Consider the following 22,245-nt stretch of genomic DNA (forward strand, 5'->3'; position numbering starts at 1 on the left):
CTTTAATCTGATAGTTTTCTCTCTTGCCTTCTCTCCCCCTCCCCCCACTCCCTTGAAAGACAAAGTTCTAGAAAGGTGTAACCATACTACCATATCTCATCTCTCTTGCTCTTTAGCCCACTCCATTCTTGTCCCCACCTTCATCACTCCCCTGAAATGGCTATCACTAAGTCAACAATGAGCCTAACATGGCCTTCGTGTTACCTGAACTCTCAGAAATGTCAGACACTATTGACCACTTTCTCCTTGTAATACTTCCTTCCCTGTGCTTCTCTAACACCTTACTTCATCTTCTGTCCAGTCACTAAATAAGAGAATTCCCTAAGGCTCAGTCCCAGATCCTCTTCTCTCTACTTGCTTCCTATGTGATTTCACCTATATCTGTGACATCAGTAACCACTTACATGCAGAACAATCTCAAGTTGAAATATCCCACCCAAACCCTTTGAGCTCTTGATGTATACAGCCCACTGCCTACTTGTCAGTACCACGTAAGATTTCAAAGGCATCTGAAACCAAGCTCATGACTTGACCCCTAAACTTAGTCCCCTTCTAGGCTCTTCATTTCAGTGAATCTGTATATCTAGATTTGACAGCCAGAGCCTACGAGCCATCCTTAATAACTTGCTTTCTGGACCTTCCTACTATGCCCCATAATCCAATCCAAAAAGTCTATGGGTTTCATTTCTCAAAGAGCTTTCAAAAATATCCATTTTTCTCTAGCTATGATCATCACTTTTCTAGACTATCTGTAAACCGGCAACTATCTCCAAACAAACTGGAGGACTCCAGGGGAATCTTCACTCAAAGCTGCCCTTGATTATGTCACATCCTCACCTACCCCCAACTTAAAACCTACAATGGTTTCCAAGTGCTCTTACGAGTACCCTACTTTCTCTAGCCTCAACTGGCACTTGCCCTCACTTGCTACACTCCAACTAATGTGACCTTTCTGTTCCTTAAAGATGCCACGTTCTCTGCCTTTAGAAGGCCTTTGCAGAACCTATCCCCACCCCCCCACTCTGCCTTCCACTCCCAGGTTAACTCTCATACTTCTTCAGCTCTCAAGTCAACCCTCACTTCCTCAGAGAGGCCTTCCCCAAGCTCCAGCACCAGGTCAGTCTTCTCTGCTCTCATAGACATAGTGCCAAGTTCTTCCCCTTTACAGCTGCAATTTTTAAAAGATTTTATTTATTTATTCATGGGAGACACACACAGAGAAAAAGAGAGAGAGAGAGAGAGAGAGAGAGAGAGAGAGAGAGGGGCAGAGGGAGAAGCAGACTCCATGCAGGGAGCCTGATGTGGGACTTGATCCTGGGTCTCCAGGATCACACCCTGGGCCAAAGGTGGCACTAAACTGCTGAGCCACCCAGGCTGCCCTACAGCTGCAATTTAAAAAAAATATATATTTTTTTAGTATACTAACATGCAGTGTTGTATTAGTTTTGGGCATACAACATAATAATTCAGTAAGTCTATATGTTAGAAACACTCACAACAAGTGTAGCTCCCATCTGTCACCACACAACACTATTACAATACCATTACTATATCCCAATGCTGTGCCTTTTATTCCTGTGACTTATTCATTCCATAACTGAAAGCCCATATCTCCTTCTCCCCTTCACTCATTTTGCCCACTCACACCCCTCCCCTCTGGCAACCATCAGTTTGTTCTCTGTATTTATAGGTCTGATTCTGCTTTTTTTTTTTTTTTGCTTGTTTATTAATCTGATTTTTAGATTCCACATGAGTGAGATCACATAGTCTTTGTCTTTGTCAGTTATAGCTACAATTTAAATCAATGTCTCCTTCCCCTAGTGAAATGTGAACCCCATGAAGGTGGGAAACATGAACTTGTTTCCCCTTGCCACTGCATCCCCATACCTAACACAGGCCTGCCACATACAGGCCTCTGCTCATACATGTGTATTAAATAAAAATGATTAATAACAGGCATTCATATAGTTACATGGGCTTTCCATTCTGCTAATACCTCATCAACAACAGGTCTCTCATTTTATAGTATAGTCAGAATATTTGAAAAAAAAAAAAGAATATTCTAAATTGACAACCCCCGTATTACAGCATGAAAACATATTTACTTCAAAAGGATCCTCACCTCGAATGTCCAAAAGTAAAGAGCACCAACGAAATATTATAAAGTAAACTATTACTGAATATGTGTTTTAGTCCATTTGTATTGCTCTAACAAAATACCACAGACCGGGTGACTTACAGACCGGGTGACTTATAAACATCAGAAATTTATTGTTGCCCACAGTTCTGGAGGCTGGAAGTCTGAGATTTCAACATATGAATTTTTAGGGTGGGGGATAGACAGACATTTAGAATATAGCAGTAACATAAATGGTTTCTCTATCCCAAACTCCCTATAAAAAATGGTATGTGTTCAAAGGTTTCATAATAATTATAATCTGCATTGTATTTTCATTCTCTTATCAACGACAGAAGTACTTACTTCTTGATTTAGCTATGTCACTAGGCCTAACATGTTAAAGTGTTTTAAAAGTTTCTATTTGCAAACTGTAAGCTATTCAGAAATGAACACAGGTCTACAGAAGCTATTTGCCAAACCAAACAAAACCCTATCAAAAAAAGGCATACTTGCACCTCACCCAATCATTCTCAGTTTTGTTTGCATTTTCATATAGGTGGTACACTGCAATTATCTATCTAAATGCTTATGAAATGTCAGTAATTAACCAGAGACAATAAAACCCCCCTCAGTAAAGAATAACTATCACACTACACACTCTTATCTTTTTATTCATGTAAAAACCATTAAACATCTAATCAAATATATACAAAGGTCTCAATTAACTACAGTTATAGGTTTTGGGTTTTATTGGCATTACTGTTATTTTAATTCTACATTGAAAGCTATACGAGAAAAGGAAAATTATGTGCAGAAAACATTCCACCTCTTCTCCTTTTCTGAGCATCAAGTTCAAGAACCATTAGCACTAGTGTGAAAGTCTACGGGAAGCCAGCTACATAAAAGCCAACCTAACTTCCATAATCCTCCAGCTCCTTAACCCCTCTCTGAGAATTCCTGCTGTTTCAAGAAATAATTTCTCTCCTTGGTTTCCTATAGCACTTAATCAGGTCTCCCTTCTATTACAGGTACTTTTAATTAGGATTTTAATAAAACATTCATTCTTATTTTCCTAGCTTACATTTACTTACACTTTTTACATGTTCTGGCTATTAACTTGAAAATAAATAAAATGAAATCTAATACAGTTAACCTATATTGTATCAACTTTTTAAGTCTTGTCTTATTCACATTTTTTAATTTCCTTTTGCACTTACTCTTTGATATGGGATTTGTCTTTATTTTTTTTTCCTAAAGATTTTATTTATTCAAGAGAGATACAGAGAGAGAGGCAGAGACACAGGCAGAGGGAGAAGCAGGCTCCCCACAGGGAGCCCAGTGCAGGACTCAATCCCAGGACCCCATGATTATAACCTGAGCCGAAGACAGACACTCAACCAACCACCCAGGCACCCTGGGAATTTATTTTTATAATGCCTAACAAGAAGTGTGGCTGTAGGAGAGTGACAGGAAAAGACTGCCTTCCCCAGCTCGCCCTACTGCTCTGCTAGTTCCTGATTCCCAATCCACTGAAGAATTCTCACCTTAGAAATTCAGTCCATTTTCTAGGGCCTTAAGGCTCAGAGTACAGATTACATTTTGTTTAACTGGTAAACATTTCCTAGCATCTAACCCCACTTAAAATTTTTATAAAGAAGTTTTTGTTTTGCAAACCTAAGAGATCCAATGACAGCCACTGGATTTTGGATAAACCAGAATGTCTTAAGCTAGCAGACAATAGTAATTGGGAGATTGCACAAAAATAGCACTTGACACAAATAATAAGGGGGTTAGAAGCATGTACAATTAGAGGGCCCATCCTTAAGAAACTCAAGATTTCAAGTACAACACAGTCCCCAAGCCTTAGAAGAGGTTAGTGTATGAGGAGCCCAACAGCTAAAGCAGGGACCAGGTGGCACTGTGTCACCTGGGGGACTTGGGAAGAGGACTGATGTTCTGCAGCCAACTTCTACACAACATCCAATGTCCTTATTTCCCTGCAATTCTCTTCCTGGAAGGGAGCCTCTTGGCTTGGGACATCTCTTGGCTTTCTGCCAACACTGTGAAATCAAGGAAAAGCTGGACAGAGCAAGATTTTTCCAAATATGTTTTGTTCCTCTTCTAAAGGAATCACTGCCAAGCCAGCTGGGAAATCAGAACCTAAGGAAACAGGGAGGTCCTTCTCACCTTCAAATTGTCAATCGGATTACCCCTGAGAGTGTCCTTGGGATGCAGAGAAGTGGCTGAGGCAGGACAAAGCCCGCCTATCTTCCATTTTCTCTCTTTTTGCCTACTCCCCACAGGAGCCATAAAAAGTACTAATGGGGCAAAGGAGCTGAAGAACAATTTAGCAAAATTCTCTCACCTGTTGAGTCTTAAAATACATTCCATTCAATTCAAGAGAGACCTAAAATCAAATCCTACTCCCAGAGGCCATGGGCAAGAAAAATGTAACCTTTCTGACTTGCAAGTCCTATGGAAAGGGATAAGAATGCAAACATTGCAAGACTGTTGTCTGGTTTGAGTGAGATGGATTAAGTACATCAAGCACAGTGTTTGGCACATGTAGCCACTTGTGATAATTCCTTGGCAGTGTGACATCACCACTCCTGTCACCCATGAATCTGAGCTGGCCTTGCCTCCTGATGACAAACAATGAGTAGAAGAGAGGCTGTGAGGATCCCAGGGCCTCAGTAAGCCTCAAAGCACCTCTTTGAGCATCCGCCTTTTGCTCTCTTGAGCATTGCTCTAAACTTGCCACATAAAGAAACTGGTCTAGTCTACTGGAGCATGAGAGACCATCTGCAGAACTGAGACACCCCGCTGACAGCACTCAATACAAGCCACCTGTGCCACACTGGTAAGCCTCCTCCGATCTGCCTGCCCAGTGGACCCTCCAGCTGAATGCAGCCATATATATGAGCCTATAACCAGCAGAGTAACTGCCCAGCCACCCACAGAATCATGAGAAAGAATAAATCACTGTTTTAAGCCACTAGGTTTGGGGGTGGTTATTCAGGAGTACATCAAAACACCACTCAATAAAGGATAGCACCTGTTATCACCACCTTTTCCTAAGCAAAAAATGTTACACCCATGTCTCAAATGGTAGGTACCAAGTCACAGAGGGATAGGATATTCAGGATTTAAAGCAATGTGATCATTTCCCCCTCCTTTTAACCTATGGCCTAGGGGCCCTGCAGCTTGTCTACACCTCTGATCTGATTGGGGGATATGGTGGCTTAAATAAGAAGAAGCCAGAGTTTTTAAACTCTCTACGTGGCCTTTCATATTGTTCCCTAAAGGCCACTTAAAACCCTACCAAGGTACATTGAGAGTGGTTTCTCTTCTCTTCTGACATCTCCCGTCTTCCCGTAAGATTGCCTTTGCCCAACGGCACTGTTTCCCAATAAACAGGATATTCACCAGCCTCATGACATCTAGTTTGACACTTGTCAGGCAGCCAAAAAAATCTGAACACAGTGACATGTTTCCCTGAACCATTTCTCAGGCCATGAGGTGATGTACAAAACAATCACATGTAGCTTCGGATGACCTCAAGGTTAACATTTACTACAATCTCATGTTTAAATTCAGGCTAAGTCCTATATAAGTACCTTAGCTTAACCCATAGGCTGGGTAATAAAGAACTGTTCTGGGACAATATTCTGAGTTAAGACTTGAGTGAATGTGATCATGGAAGCATAGACTCAAGGTTCATGAGACTTGAACTTTCCCAGCTTCACAAAACAAGGTCACACTGCACTGACCTGTAGATCTTGGAGTCCTGCAAACACTCTCACATGCTACAACTTAGTAATAACTGAGAGCTGGAACACGCTCTCGAGATTTCTTGGAATGGTGACCCTGAGCCCTTCTCAGTGTGAACATGTACCATCCTTCCTACACGGACCAACTACAGATTTGTGCATGTATGTTTTTAAGAGGAAAATATTTCATTCATTGCTATAGTTCTGATACATTAATGCTGTTTAAACATCCTCACTTCTTAGAGGTGGCTGAAATAGATGATGGAGGATTGAGGAGTGCACTCATCATGATAAGTGCAGGGTGGTGTATGGAAGTGCTGAATCACTATATTGTACACCTGAAACTAATATTACACTGTATGTTAACTGGAATTCAAATAAAAACTTTAAAAATAAATAAGTAAACACCCTCACTTCTTGCTGTGTAAGTTGCAAGCCTAGAAATCCTGGGCAAGTGGGTTCTACTCATAATATTCTACAAAAATTATATAATCTGTACTACCTTATAGGAAAAAATTGCCTGAGAACAATACCAGATTGCTGTTTTAATCTGTCCTCTTAAAGCTCTCTCTGGATTAAGCCCATGATCTTACCTCTCACTCTAATGGCCCTTCACGGAGGAGTGCCAAGGCATGATACCCCTGATGAACAGTAAGGAACATGGTATGAAATGGCATCACAAGGCAAGGTCACTAGGTTTTACTGTACAACACTGGGGATGTTGTTGGGAATCCTGGCCATCGCAAATGCAATGTTTTCTGGCTGAAAATCCAAAGGGGGAAATTTCTCTCACCTCCTAGAATCAGGAATAGATGGATTTCTCCAATTTGATTTCTCTTCTAGAAACCTTGAACCTTGTTGTGGACTGTTTACCTCTCCTCTTAGGCTGCTGGAAAGTTTACAGACAAAACTTCAAAGTACACTAACTAACCTCCCTCATAACTCCATCTTATTTTCCTTTGGTTTATTTTTCACTCTCATCTGAAATTTACTGCATCTTGTCCTATCATATGCATCTTTGTAAACCATCCCAAATCACTTTTGGAATAAGGATGGGTATAAATAAAACTAAAGATATTATAATCAGTGTGTATGCCTAATTCCCCTATGCCAGATGGTGAGTTCTTGTAAGGAAGGGCTGTGCACTGCCCCACTATGAAATCCTTATAGTGTCTAGTGCTTTTACCCCTGAATGAATATTTGGGGAATTAAATGTACAGAATATATAAATTTTGATACCACTGTGTTAAATGAATTACAAAATAAGCAGTATACCAATGATTTTATCTTTTATCCTTAAAACAGGAATGTGTCAATGGATGCATGTACAGGGGTGTCTACAACAGCATTAGAAACAACTCTCAGGGCCAATGATAGGGAAATGATTAAATATACTGGTGCAGCCACACTAGCAAAGGTTATACAGACATTTAAATAAACAAGATGATACAGAAAGGCATTCATTCACCTATCACACACTATAGGGTGAAAAAAAAAAGCAGGCAGTAAAATAATACATTTTTCATAAATACCTGAGTATTTTGGCATTTATAGAGAAGAAAGGCTATACCCCCAAACTGCTAACTGGCTGTATTCGGGAGTGAAATCAGGGGAAATTGGAGCTGGAGAAAGGGGAAGAAGTGAACTGTCATTCTCTTCTGTATTGATTATTTTCATGGTTTTTGTTATTTGTAACAAGCAAGTTTCACTTTTGTAATTAAAAAAAAAACCACTAAAGAAAACATTTAGCAACTTGAGATTATAAAGCATTCTCAAATCCTCAAATTGTCTAATGTCTCAAGGGTTTGGTTGGGAGATACTAAGCTGGGATACTCCAAACAAGCTGCCTTTGCTCCCAGGCTCTGCCTTCCTTATGGGCAACTTGGCCTCCTACCTTTAGAGCCTTTATCTTGCCCTGGATTCCTCCACAAAGCACGTAAGAAATTGGTTTAGTGACATTCATACAGGTTTTTAAAATACGAAAAGGCAAAAGAATCTTTCTCAGTCAGAACACAGCTATAGTCTTTGCAAGTCCTGAAAATAGCACATAATAAATCATAAAAAATTTAAATTCTTAATTGTCTCAATGTTCTCACATGTACTAGAGCAAAACATGTTAATTGAACAAGACTAGTTTGGGGAATTCTGTCCCTAAAACGTTAATGCTTTGTAAACAGGGAAGGTTTAATTGTTCTGATTTTTCCACAAGATGAAAATTCCTTCTTCCCCCATTCCACTAGGTAAATACATATCAAATAGGGAGAAGTTTTCTATGCCTTCAAAGTGTACTTTTGAAAGGTTTTTGTAAGCCTATTTGGAGAAAACTAAATTAACTTGACCAAGACAGATTTTCCATGTCCCCAAAATGTAAAAATTAAATCAAAACCAATGTATAAACCCATCAATGAATGGTTATTTCTAGGTTGGCCATGGCAGGATACGGTGGACACCAGCACAGCACAGGCCAGGATCCCCACACGGGATTCTATGGGAACAGTCAGGTGGACACCAGCAAGTCCAGAGCTCAGAGATTACATCAGAGAAAGCACTAGATCTATACCAGACAGCTGAGGAGAAGGAATGTGAAATGCTGAAAACATATCCCCTAAGGAAAGAAAATCAAACAAAGCAAGGATGGGTCAAAGGGAGGATCTAACGAGTTCAGAATGCGTATGACACAGGCAAGCAAGTACACAAGCACCTCCAGTGAACTCTGACACCTGTGCATGCGGCCTTCCACCCTTTGTGGTACTTGCCCTACTGGTGAGGGTTCCAGGTGTAGGAGTCAGGTGTTTGTTGTTAGGAAAAGGCAATCAAAGGCACACAGATAAACTCTGCCCTTGATTATCAAACCCCAGGACCCAGTTACTGGAAATTAGCTTACGGATGCTGCATGCTGCCTCACCTATTACTCCAAGCTTATTTGGCAATCCCAAAGACTATGAATAAGGATTCCAGTTTGACTGTAGATCTTGAAATAGACATCTAAGGAAGTTTTGATAATCTAACCCCTTTACACAAGGTAATGAGAATATTTTTCCGATTCTCTGTAAGGCAGCTAATTTCCTAATGAGTTTCATCAGCACATGGGATTTTGAAATAACACATCTCATCCACTTTTGTAAGAACTTCTCAAAGCTGAAAGGGGAGTTATGAGCCCACATATCAGACTATGAGCCCCTCTGGTCCCTATCCAGCTGATGAAAGTGGACGTGGCCTAAATCCACCAGGCAATTTGTTCTGGATCCATTTGTCCTCTCAACCTACAGAAAAAAAATCTGCCCTAAACCCTAAAGATCCAAGTTTACTCCTTCCATGCTTCCTTTTCCCTCAAAACCAACTATTTTGCTTTGATGTGGATAGAACCAGTAGGAAGTTCCCCTCTGCACCTGTCCATCCTGCTGCCTTCACTAATATGAGTCCTGCTATGAGACACCAGATGAGTTCCCACACTTCCTCCTGTCTCCACCAACAGAGGTCCAGATTTCCCTATCAATTCTATGCTCCCCTCGAGCATCTCCAACCCCAATGCAACCTGCTTATCCAAACATTAGGCAAACATCTCTAAGCAGTGGACTCTGATCCACTAACGGATGATGAGTTTTTCAGAACTGAATAGGAACAGAAAGCATAGAAAGAGAAACAGAAAACAGAATGCTATGCAGGGTAAGGGTATGTATCATTTCATGAAACTGGTTTCAGACTCACATACACTTACTTACATCCTGGGTTGTGGTCCAAAAACCCATTTTGTACTGTGTTGTAATCCGAAAACTCTGAAACACTGCTTTAGACAGCCTTTATCCCTGTAGTCAGACTACCCCCTTGCTATCCATCCCACTGCTCGACAAACTCCCTTCCCTCATGCTAGCTCAAGCTCTGAACAGACTTCCAGCTGTCTTCTTCACCCGCTGTTTTCACAAACCTTGGCCTTTTACAATGATTCACAAGCTCCTTCTCATGTATCCAAAGGATCGCCTTCTCCTTGAACAGACCAATGTTCTGAGGAAAAAAAACAAAACAAAACAAAACTCCCTTGCTATTCCTGCCTTCTTTTCAGGTCTGGGATCTGCTTGCAGAACATCCAACTGTCTCACTATGAATAACAAACCTCTGAGCAGCAGGACTCCATTTCTTTGTGTGCTACCTTTCATCTCCAACAAGATAAAAAAAAAAAAAAAAAAAGAAAGAAAGAAAGAAAGAAAGAAAGAAAGAAACACCACCAAAGTCACTCTCACAATACCTTAGGTTTTCTTACAAAATTAACCTCGCTTTCCTGATGTAATGTGTTCTCGGGTGTAATACATTGAGTGCCTGAGACCAATGCCAGGTGAATATAGCTCATCTCCAGTGGTCCCCATCCTTGAGAACAGATGGTTACTCCACCTCCATACTGCCATCTTCTTCCTCTTGCAAGGCAAATGGAAGGAGGGGAAGCACAGCAAGGTGGCTCTCCCTGTGTGGTGGCATCTTTCCTCTCTCAAGGACGAGGGCACAAGCTGTCCAGCACAACTCCACCACTCCCCGCCCCTGCCTTTCCTTGTCCAACTGCCCACAATTCTCCCCCAGACCATTCATTATCTTCCTCCATAGGAAAACTAGTTTTGTGTATCTTCCTGTAGACTGTTCAGTTTACTTTTTTCAGCCAAAATGACTACCCTGCTTTTTAACCTTCCAAGAGATATCAAAGCCAAATCTGTAGGACATGGAACACTAAGTTGAGAAGAAGAGGACAAGGAGACACTGAGGTCTGAAGGTTTCTTACGAAACCTGCTCAGTTTCCTCTCATACTTGGAATGCCAGCTTTGCTGGTGGAACATAAACCTAGGGTAGTCCCCTTGCAGAGCACTAGGGGAGGAAAGAGCTGCACTTGACTCAGAAGGGCAAGAAACTTGCTCAGAGGGAAAGAGAAAGGGAAGTAACACCTAGGGCACTTTCCAGAATTTGCCAGGAAGTTCCATCGCTGGTCCCTTTCTGTAACCCATCCCCTTTCTCACTTCTGAGTTGGGAACCTGGGGGCTCCTTCACTACCTCTCTGGTTGCCGGACTACCAGGCAGGCCCTCCATTCCCCCACCCCACACCCAACTACACCAAGTCCTCCTCCCTAGTCCTTTGGTGGGAATGCTCTTCATCAGCACTGAGTCAGGCCTCTGTTTACCTTGGTAAACAAATGAATCTCTCTCCATTGGTGATTTCAGAGAAGGAAGGAAAAGATAGGCTGACTCTAGCGTCCGTCCGTACTCCAGGGTGTATTGAGAAGACCCAGCTTCTTCCGGTTAGCTTCAGCCCTTGACCCCCACCATTCCTAGGCACCTCCAAGTACTCAGCTTTAGCTTGGAAGAGCCATTTAACCTTCCCGCAAAGAGGCTTACAGTTAAAGTGATAGGAACAGAAAGCTCATCGTGTACACAATTACGACGGACTGAGCAGCTGGATGCCAGATGTCCGGCTCTAGACAGGTGAAATTTGTACAAGATCACACAGTAAGGATTCCAACACTGGACGGGGGTATTGTGGCAAAAGGAGTCGCAGGGGTAGGAAGAAAAGATGCGCTCTGTAAATATATTCTCTGGGTCATCTGATGGCATGGGGGGGGGGGGGTCGGAGTAAGTCAGTGTTCCTGGAGCCATTCTTTCTAATTTTCTAGCATGGCAGGAGTCCACTTGTCTAATTTAGTTTCATCCCTACAATTAAATGAAACGATTAACAAGGGGGAAAAAACCTCTACTTCACACTTAGAAGGGAATGGAGGTTTTCGGTCATTTAACCTTAACTGGCTACATAAAGATGAAGTTGCATTCCAACCTATCCCATTGCTCACACAGCAGTTATCTCTCAACACACACACAATCCCAGATCGATTTTTCTCAACTCCATTTATGACTGAGTGAAGATTTCACTAAAATGACAGCTTTTTTTCCTGCTTCACGCATCAACTCCTAACATCCACACAAACTCTCCCCTCTTGTCCCCAAACTGGTATCAGATTCATTTAAACATTGTCAAAGATCACTCCTTAGGAACAATCTGTAGTCTCACGTAAGTATGTGAGCTGCATTAACACTCACATGTGGACCACTGAGGGGGAAAAAAAACAAAAACAAAAACAAAAAACTCCTGGTCCGCAACAGTGACCCTTTAAGGAACTTCGACAATTCTAAGCACTTTCCCGGAGGTTCCCCCACACTCTTGGGGCTGTAGGAAAATGCTGGCATGCTGGATCCCATTTCCCGGCGGGGTAAACCGAGGCTTTCAGTGTAATCACTCACCGGGGCTGCCACAGTGGTGCTGTGAATAGAGCCCAGGATCTTTCCCAGTAGACTCTTCAGCATGAGGCGACTGAAAATGGGACCCACTTGAGACGACCAGGGTGAATAAGAGCGTGTTGTTTTCTGTAGTTGGGGGGAGGTGCGAGGGGGGAGACTCACCCACTCGGTGCACCCGGCGGTGCCCCGGCCTCCGGCGAGAAGGCCCCCGCGCCCCCGCGCCCCCGCGCCCGCCCCCCGGCCGACACCGCGGGGCGCGGGCCCGAGGATGCTGCGCGGCCGCACACCTGCTGCACCCGCGCCCCCGCCGCCCTCGCGGGGCGCCCACCCGGCTCCGCGCGCCCCAGCCGGCGGCCGCGCTAGGCCGGGACGGGAAGCCGCGGCGCCCCTGGCCGCGGGGCTGCGCGGGGGAGCGCGGGGCGCAGCGAGCCCGCCCTCGGCCCCGAGCCCCTCCAAACGGCGTCACCTGTGCCCTGTGCCGGGTCCGGGGCGCCTGGCGCGCGGGCGCGGTGCACCGGCCGGGAGAGCGACGGGCGCCGCCGAAGCCTGGTCCTCCGGCCCGAGCCCCCGCGAGCTGCTCGGCGGGCCGGGGAGCAGCCCGAGACCACAGCTACCGCCGCGGCCGCCGCGCCCGCCCGGACTGCGGGCTCGGGTTTCCGCACGGCGGCTCCTTAAAGGGGCCGCGGCCGCCCGGGCTCCGGCTCGGCTCCCGCTCCGCTCCGGCTCCGGCTCCGGCTCCGGCTCCGCTCGCGGCGGCTGCGACCCGCGGCCAAGGTGGGCGGGGCCCGGGCCGGCTGCGGGGGCCGACCTCCGAGGGCAGCGCTCGGTCCCGGAGGCGCAGAGCCGGGAACGCCCGAGGCGAGCACACCTCGCCGGGGACCGGGCGTGCGGCTCCCCCGCTTCCCACAGCGCGAGCCAGACGAGCAGGTGAGGACGGTCCGGGCCCTGTTCCGCAGCGGGCAGGACCTGGGCTCACCACGTAATGGAGACTCTTTTCAGGTTATGAGTTTATATTATATTTATAAGCGAGAGGACAGGAAAAGGCCAGCTGCAGATTTTCCGTGCCACGTCTGACTTGGCCAGAGCCGAGTCCGCCCAGTTCTTGCTGGGGTTGCAGGTGCATCCCAGCTGGGTAGGGGGCGTGTGTGGAAGAGGCTCGTCCTCCCTCCGAGCCGCCTCCTCCCGAACCCCTGAAAACCACCCCAGAGAGTGCCCTAGCACTCCACCTACACCCAACACCTGGAGCCCCGCTGCTGTCCGGGCGGGGATGGAGGATCTCAGTTTTTGGTGCTGGCACAGAATTCCAAGTTGCCCAGCGCAATTGAAAGTCTGCCGTTCAATAGCAGCTCTCTGACCTGCTATATACAGCCTCAAAAACCTTCAAATATTCTTGATCAACAGGATGGAATTTTTTGAATACAATAAAATAATGAAGAAGTATATTTGGGCTGTTAGAATTTGCGAAAAGTAATCATAAATACTTCTTTTTGGAAAGAGAGGAGTTCTAATGTTAATTAGTAAGCACTACTCTTAATAATGTAGGGAAGTTATTTGTAAGAAATGTCTATCAATACAGTTAATATGTTTTACCTAATATTTACATGCACACACATACACATTAGCTAAACTAATCTCACTGAGGCTCAATTTCCTCATCTATAAAATGGGGATAATTCATAATTACCTCTGCAGACCCCAATCTTGGCAAATGTACCTCTGACTGACCTAGAAAGGCAAAGCCAAAAAAAAGAAAGAAAGAAGGAAGAAGGGAAGGAAGGAAGGAAGGAAAGAAAGAAAAAAAGAAAGAAAAGAAAGAAAAAAGAAAAGAAAAGAAAAGAAAAGAAAAGAAAAAGACAAAGCCTGTTCTACCCTATAGAGGCAGCGGCCTGCTGGCAATCAAGCAGGGTGGAAGATCCTGCAGCCCCCAGCCCATGTCTTCTTTTTCTCCCCAAGACTCTCAGGAAGTACTAGGGCAATAGTGGCCTTTGACCACAACCTGTCCCATCATATTTGCTTCACACAGTCCTTGACAACTTGGGTTGCCCCACATATGCTTTATATATTCATGGGGCTATAAGCTCACTCTGTGGTTGGTTGTGTGTGTACATCTGTGGGGGCAGCGCTACATACACAGATTGCACCTGTCATCTCCAGACTCTGCCTCTAGATACCTCCTCCAGACCCTCCCCTGTGTTTGTCTGCAGTGGCTGATAGTTGCTCTGTTTTTTTCTGATAAATGCACCATCATTATGTTTAATATGCATATTTTCTAACACCCAAAGCAGTAGCCAAAGCCAAGTAAACCCACAAAAATCCACTCTATACTCTATGTCCCACTATATTCCTTCTTGTTAGGCCTCTACAAATGCACCATCAAATCTGCAGGATTGTTGTGAGATTACACAGAGCATGTCAGTGAATACATCAAGGACAAGGCCTCAGATAAGGAAAGGAATTCAGTAAACATTAGTTGAATTTTGAAACTTTTAAACTAATCAAAACACAATGACCTTAGGAGGTAGAAAACTATATCAACTGCATATTTTTCATCAAAACTGTAATGCAGCTTAATTTCTTTAAAAATATTCATTTCATTATTCACATTTAAGTCTTAACTGTGTTTTACCAATGCTCTCCTTCCAAGGACAGTTGCCCCAAAGTCTGTTATTTACTATCTTAAGTTTTTCTCCTTCTTAACTGTGAGGTATCAAAGCTGACCTGCACTTCTTAAACTTTTGGTCTTGAAATAGTTCAGAGAAATGAAATTATCTTTCCTTAAAAAGAGAAAAAAAATACAAAAATTCCTTTAAGGCAAATCCCCTCCCCCAATTTTTTTTTCTGCATACACTCTAGACAAGAAATATGGTTTATTGTATTTGTTACTATGTAAAGAAATAGGGTTTATTTTATTTGTTACTCTCTAAGTAATGTATTCTTGTTACTGCCTGTGTGTCTTGGTTTTTCTTTTTTAATTCCATGATTAACATGCAGTGTTATATTGGTTTCAGGTGAGCAACATAGTGCTTCAATAATTATATATTCTCATTGCTCATCATAGGTGTACTCTTAATCCCCCTCACCTATTTTACCCATCTTTACACACATATACATACACACACTATATCTCCTTTATCCATTCATCTATCCGACACCTAGGTTGCTTCCATACTTTGGCTATTGTAAATAATGTTGCAATAAACATAAGGGTGCATATATCCTTTCAAATTAGTGTTTTTGTACTCTGTGGGTAAATATCCAATAGTGCAATTAGTAGATCATATGGTAATTCTATTTTTAATTTTTCGAGGCAACTCCATACTATTTTCCACAGTGGCTGCACCAGTCTTGCATTCTGACCAACAGTGTAAAAAGGTTCCTTTTTCTCCACATCCTTGCCAGTACTTGTTGTTTCTTGTGTTTTTGATATTAGCCATCTGACAGGTGTGAGGCCATACCTCACTGTGGTTTTGATTTGCATTTCTCTGATAAGTGCTGTTGAGCATCTTTTCATGTGCCTGTTGGCCATTTTTATGTCTTCTGTGGAGAAATGTCTATTCATATCTTCATCCCATTTTTTAATGGATTTTTTTTTTTTGGTATTGATATGATTAAGTTCTTTATATATTTTGGACACTAACCCTTTATTGGGTATGTCATTTGCAAATATTTTCTCCCATTCAGTGGGTTGTCTTTTAGTTTTGTTGACTGTTTCCTTTGCTGTGCAGAGCTTTTTATTTTGATGTAGTCCCAGTAGTTTACTTTTGCTTTTGTTTTCCTTGCCTTAGGAGACATATCTAGAAAAATGTTGCTATGACCGATATCAGAGAAATCACAGCCTGTGTATTCTTCTAGGATTTTTATGGTTTCAGGTCTCACCTTTAGGTCTTTCATCCATTTTGAGCTTATATTTGTATAGTATAAGAAAATGGTCCAGTTTCATTCTTTTGCATGTAGCTGTGCAGTTTTCCCAATGCCATTTGTTGAAGATAAATTTTCCTGATGAATTTGTTTTAAAAAATTCCTAAACTACTAAATGGAGGCAATTGTTTAGAAAAACTGAGACCAAACGCTGTTTCTTCCTAAAATAACAAGATAATTAAGGCAGAAGTATTTTGGAAAACTGCCTCAATTCTCCACCCTCTTGTTAGAGAAGATATAACCAAAATAATAGCAAGCATTTTGATCAGAAAGATTGAGTTAGTTAAAAATGAATAACCCCACGCACTACTTTTTAAATTAGTATTGATAGTTTTCATGTATCAAAAATTTGTGAGTTTTTAAAGTATTTAAAAGTCCTTTCATTTGTTTTTCAGAATTTTTCAAGAAAAAATATTTCAGGATATTACCAATGGTTATCTCTGGGTGGGTAAGATCCTTATGTCTTTTGTGGGGTTTTTGCTTATCTTATGTAACTTTTTCCTATAATGTGTATGTATTGCTTTTGTGTGCATTTTTAATGAAAGTAATACATATAAGTGAATACTCAAATAGTTCATAAAGGCTTATAACAAAAACACTTGAGTCCCATCAGCCCCTTAACCAATTTCCTCCCACCAGTTCCACCCCATGCTCCACATAACCCTACCAGGTGTTCATTTCCTAAACAATATGCTTATATCAATGTTTCCTGCTTCCATTTTTAGACATTATTTATTGACTTCTTGTCATGGAATTTTGAGGATATAGCTCTTTTATGCATACCACCACCACCACTTTGCCCTTACCCTTCTCACACAGCTATGTCACAACTTTTATTCAAATCAATAATTTGTGTTTTGATCATTCTGTCAACATAAATACAGTACACTACTGAATCTAGGAAGCTGCCATAATGGTGCTTCTCTTGAAAATCTCCTGGTCTCCCTGGAGTTAATAATTGCTTTTCTTTTTCACTTATTTTTAATGTATCTGACCCAAATTTTATCCAGATGTTTCAACATATCAAACACCCATCAATAATATCTTCAATGCTCAAACATTGGAAGTTCACACTCTTATTTTGCTGAAGCACAGATTTCAGTAGTTGACTTGGAGAATGTGTATAGAAGATAAACTATTTTAGCGTGCTTGCATGTCTGAAAATATCTGTATCCTAATTCTCATCCTCAATTGATAATTTGGATAAGATAAAGATCATTTTTCCTCAGCATTTTAAAAGCACTGTCCCCCACTGTCTTTTACTTCTAGTGTTGCCACTGAAATAAATGCCTAATGTCTTTCTGGTTCCCCTTCTTCTGTATGTAGCCAGTTCTTCTTTCTAGAATCTTCCTATTATCTTTATAATCTGAAATTTCACAATGTGCCTTTTGCTTTAGAACGGGCCTTTTTTCTTTGATTGTGCTAGACCTCCAGGGGTGCTTTCAATCTTACCTGCAGATTTTTTTTTATTATTATTTCTTTGCTAATTTCCTCCTCATTTTCTATGTTCTTTGTGAACTCTATTCAGCAGGAGGTTGGGACTTTTATTATTCTCTAGATTTATTGTGCTTTTATCTCACTGATTATCTCTACAGCTTTCTTTTCTTTTCTTTTTTTATTTAAGTAGGCTCCACACTCCGCATGGAGCCCAATGCGGGCATGAATGAATTCACAACCCTGAGATTAAGACCTGAGCTGAGGGCAGCCTGGGTGGCTCAGAGGTTTAGCGCCGCCTTCAGCCCAGGGTGAGATCCTGGAGACCTGGGATGGAGTCCCACGTCAGGCTCCCTGCATGGAGCCTGCTTCTCCCTCTGCCTGTGTCTCTGCCTCTCTCTGTGTGTGTGTCGCTCATGAAAAAATAAATAAAATCTTAAAAAAAAAAAAATGACCTGAGCTGATATCAAGAGTCAGATGTTTAACCAACTAAGCCACCCAAGCACCCCATCTTTTCTATTATCTATTGCCTAAGGCAGAGGTTCTCAATTGGGGCAAGGATGGGAGGTGTTGATTCTCCCCCACCCCAGCCATTTGGCAATGTCTGCTGATGCTTTTGGTTGTCATCACAGGGAAATGAGGCATGCATGGACACCTAGTGAGTAGAGGCCAGGGAGGCTGCACAGCCTTCCCACATTTAGGAATTTCCAATCCCAAATGTCAGTCACACCAAGATTCAGAAATCCTGGACCAGGAGAATTACTTATCTTTATCTTCCAACCTTCTACTGAAGTTTCTATTTCAAACATATTTTTTGGCACAGGATGGCAGCATGCAGTGGTTTAGGCTAGGGGAAAAAAATGCAGAGGCAGTGCCCATAGCAAAGTGATGAGGCTACAACAGACCAGTGACAAAGGGGTGTGATCACTGATGATAACTGTTTCTTTCTCACAGATTGTCTAAAGCCACAGGGAAAATGGTGGAAAACTCACCATCGCCATTGCCAGAAAGAGCTATTTATGGCTTTGTTCTTTTCTTAAGCTCCCAATTTGGCTTCATACTATATCTTGTGTGGGCTTTTATTCCTGAACCTTGGCTAAACTCCTTAGGCTTAACCTACTGGCCTCAAAAATATTGGGCGGTTGCATTGCCCATCTACCTCATTACTATAGTAATCGGTTATGTACTCTTATTTGGAATAAGAATGATGAGTACCTCTCCACTTAACTCCATTCATATAATCATAGGTAACTATGCTAAAAATCAACAGCAGAATAAATATCAGGAAGAGGCCATCCCAGTATTAAGGGGTAATCCTATTAGTGAAGTGAGCCACATGTTATTTCTTGCAGCCAAAGAACTTTATGCCAAAAACTAAATTGTATGTAGACTAATACCAAACACTTATTATAAGTTTTTGATGTAATAATTTTGAACATAATACTTTATCTCTTATTAGCAACTGATACCGAAATATAAAAAAAGCCGAACTTCTCTTAAATTCCATTAATCTTATAAATGTTCCCAAATATTAGTTATTAATGAACAGAATAAATAAAATACTGCATTACCATGAAAAAAAATATCTTTCTTTCCCAGTCTCTGATCAGCCCTTCTGTTACAGGAACTCTCCATCAAAAGATAAACACCGTTCTCCAGAAAAGAAACTTCATATTTCACAGAGGGATTGTGTTAGTGGTAGTATGGTCAGTATGACATGCATGAATGCACAATGCTGTATGAGAGGCAAGAAGGGACCCAGTGGTGTCCAAGAGCCTTATAAACAACTTTCAGGCAACTCTCCTTCAGGCTTGCACCTCACTCCTGCCTTCCCTGGTAAGTGCCAAGGCTCCTCAAAGCACTTTTGATTAGCCCCTGTTCCACTCTGTCAAGTCAATTATCTCCATCAGCCAACTTCTGGTTTCCATAATTTACTGAAATGTCTGATCTACTGTAGACTTTTCTCTTTTCTTTTTCCTTGTGGATTCTATCTTGTAAACTCCTTTCTATACTATCATCACTATGTACACTACGAGTACCACTTTGCAAAGAGTAAGGATAAACAAAATAAAATTAAAATAGCAGAAAGAGATCCAGAACAGAGAGAAAGGGAAAAACATGAATCTATTTTTCTTAATTTCTAACTTGTTTTTTTAATTGTGCCAAAATGTTTTCATGAATTTTTAAAAACTTTTACAGATACTGAAATCGATATTACCAGTCAGTAGTTTATGTTCATAACATTTTTTGTTCTATAATCTTATTTATTCCTTTCTTTTTTCTTGAAGCATAGTTGACACACAATGTTACATTAGTTTCAGATGTACAACATAGTAACTCAACAACTTTATACATTGTGCTATGCCCTTCATAAGTGTAGTTACCATCTGTCACCATACAACACTATTACAATACCATTGATGATATTTCCTATGTCGCACTTTTCATTACCATGACTTATTTACTCCATAACCAGAAACGTGTATCTCCCATTCCCCTTCACCTATTTTGCCTCACCTCTGGCAACCATCAGTTTGGTCTCTGTGTTGATGGATCTGGTTTACTTTGTTTGTTTAGTTGGTTTTTTAGGTTTCACATATAAGTGAAATCATATAGTATTTGTCTTTCCCTGTCTAAATTATTTCACTAAGCATAATGCCCTCTAGGTCCATCCATGTTGTCATAGATGGCAAAAATCTCATTCTTTTTTATGACTAAGTAATATTCCACATCTTCTTTATTCATTTATCAATGGACACTTAGGTTGCTTCCATATTTTGGGTATTGTAAATAATGCTGCAATAATGTATTCATAACTTTAAGATCAGTTTGTTGAATATCCTCCCAGAGTTTTCCAAGCATACATGTATATACTCTGATTTTTTTAAACAACAAAAAGGACTAAACTATACACATTATTTTGTAATTGCTCAGACGATTCCACTCAATGGATGCACCATGATGTATTTTACCAAACCTTTACTGCTAAACATTCATGGACCTTATTGTGGACCAAACTGCCAGTTTTCCAGGTAGAGCAAAGTAGTAATTAATGTCTTACTAGCAATTAATTCTAAGATTCAAAGCTAGTTTAGATTGAACGGGGAAACACTGGAGGGTTCTTGTTCAGGTCAAGAAAGGAACAAGGGGATACCCACTCTCCTACTGCTAATACAGTGATACTTGCAGTAGCAGTCAAGGGAACTAACTAACTAACTAAAGAGAGAAAGTAAAAAACTGCTGGGGAAAAAAGATTATACAGTTGTTATTATTTGTGGATTATATGATTATATACTTAGGAAACCCAAGAAAATCAACTGAGAAAATAAACAACAGAAAATTAAGTATGGAAGCTGGATACAAAATTAATTTATAAAAATCTGTGACATTTATGCATATGTGTACATATATGTATATATAAATACATATGTATATACATGTGTTGTACACACACAATATCCTCTTAACAAATAAAAGAAAGAAAAGATTCCATTTACAATTGAAGCAAAAAATGTAAAAGGCCTAGGAATAAATTTTATAAGGAATATAAGAGACTATACTTTCAGGGATCATTTCTATAGTTTGTTACTAGAGAAGTTTCTCTGAACGTGTAGGGTACAAAAAAGAAAAAAAAAAGGAATATGAAAAGCTTATATGAGGAAAACTTTAAAACGTTCTTGCAGGATCCAAAAGTAGACCTGAATAAATGAAAAGATGGACTATGTTTTCAGATTGGAAAAGTCAATATATATCAATTTTCCCTTTAAATTTTTAAATTTAAATTTTTAAATTTATTGCAATCTCAATGAAAATACCAAGAGGCTATTTTCTGGAATAGGGCAAGCTGATTCTAAAGCTTGTATGAAAAAAGTAAACAAACAAAAATAGCCAGAAAAACTCTTTCAAAAAGGAAAAATAGCTTTCTATATATTTTTAAAAAATAAAATTATAGAACCTCAATAATGAAACACCCTGGGATTGCTATAGGAATAGACTAATGGAATTGATTAGAAAACCCAGAAACAGACCCAAATAAGTGGCATCTCAAATCAGTGAGATAAGATGGGACTTTTTAATAAATGTGTATCATCTGGAAAAAAATTAAGTTAAATCTCTCATATTGTATGAGATAAATTCCAAATGGGGCAAATATTTAAAGTATGAACACTCAAATGTATTACAAGAAAATATGAAAAAATAAAAATAAATAAAAATTAAAAAAAAGAAAACACGGGTGAATTCTCTTCTTATTTTGGAATGGAAAAATCTAACTATGATTCAAAATCTAGAAGCCACAAAATATTAATAAATCTAATTAAGAATAAAAAAAACACTATGAGGTAAAAAATAATAATAATAACAGACACAGAGTCAAAACACAAATTACAAACCAGGAGGGGATCCCTGGGTGGCTCAGTGGCTTAGCGCCTGCCTTTGGCCCAAGGCGTGATCCTGGAGACCCAGGATCAAGTCCCAGGTCGGGCTCCCTGCAGGGAGCCTGCTTCTCCCTCTGCCTGTGTCTCTACCTCTCTCTCTCTCTCTTTCTGTGTGTGTCTCCCATGAATAAATAAATAAAATATTTAAAACAAACAAACAAACAAACAAACCAGGAAAAAAGATGTGGTGCTCAAGTCACAGGTAAAAGGCTAATCTCCTTAATAAATAACAAGCTCCTAGAACGTGAGGAAAGAAAGACCAGTCACTCAAGTGAAAGATAATGGGCATTAACAAACAAGT

At 41.0% G+C, this 22,245-nt stretch overlaps 2 protein-coding genes and 1 pseudogene across 26 annotated transcripts in view; 2 read left to right on the forward strand and 1 right to left on the reverse strand.

Moving 5' to 3' along the window:
- The window catches only part of LOC112640819 (phosphatidylinositol N-acetylglucosaminyltransferase subunit P-like), a 117,434-nt gene that overhangs the window by 82,995 nt on the left and 12,194 nt on the right, over positions 1-22,245 (forward strand). For 5 of the 16 annotated variants that reach the window (XM_049111645.1, XM_049111644.1, XM_049111643.1 and 2 more), the window contains 2 exons: positions 16,470-16,518; positions 17,702-19,120. In XM_049111645.1, coding sequence (XP_048967602.1) covers positions 18,485-18,886 — 402 coding nt within the window. In that variant the 5' untranslated portion in view covers positions 16,470-16,518; positions 17,702-18,484 and the 3' untranslated portion in view covers positions 18,887-19,120. The other 11 variants (XR_007411465.1, XR_007411456.1, XR_007411458.1 and 8 more) reach the window with 8 other exon arrangements.
- Positions 1-22,245, reverse strand: part of TLCD4 (TLC domain containing 4) — a 103,500-nt gene that overhangs the window by 56,882 nt on the left and 24,373 nt on the right. The window contains exons 1-2 of one of the 10 annotated variants that reach the window (XM_025417557.3): positions 13,133-13,238; positions 12,160-12,282 (exon numbers count right to left, since the gene is read on the reverse strand). The exons of 6 other annotated variants lie outside the window; for them this stretch is intronic. The gene's annotated coding sequence lies outside the window, so the exon portion shown is untranslated. Of the gene's footprint in view, positions 1-9,814; positions 9,871-12,159; positions 12,283-12,622; positions 12,781-13,132; positions 13,239-22,245 lie in introns of those variants that run through there. 3 more of the 10 variants (XM_025417556.3, XM_025417561.3, XM_025417560.3) reach the window with 3 other exon arrangements.
- On the forward strand, positions 21,059-21,153 carry LOC112641115 (small nucleolar RNA U3; annotated as a pseudogene).

The sequence above is a fragment of the Canis lupus genome, chromosome 6 (genome assembly GCF_003254725.2).
Source record: "Canis lupus dingo isolate Sandy chromosome 6, ASM325472v2, whole genome shotgun sequence".
NCBI lineage: Eukaryota > Metazoa > Chordata > Mammalia > Carnivora > Canidae > Canis > Canis lupus.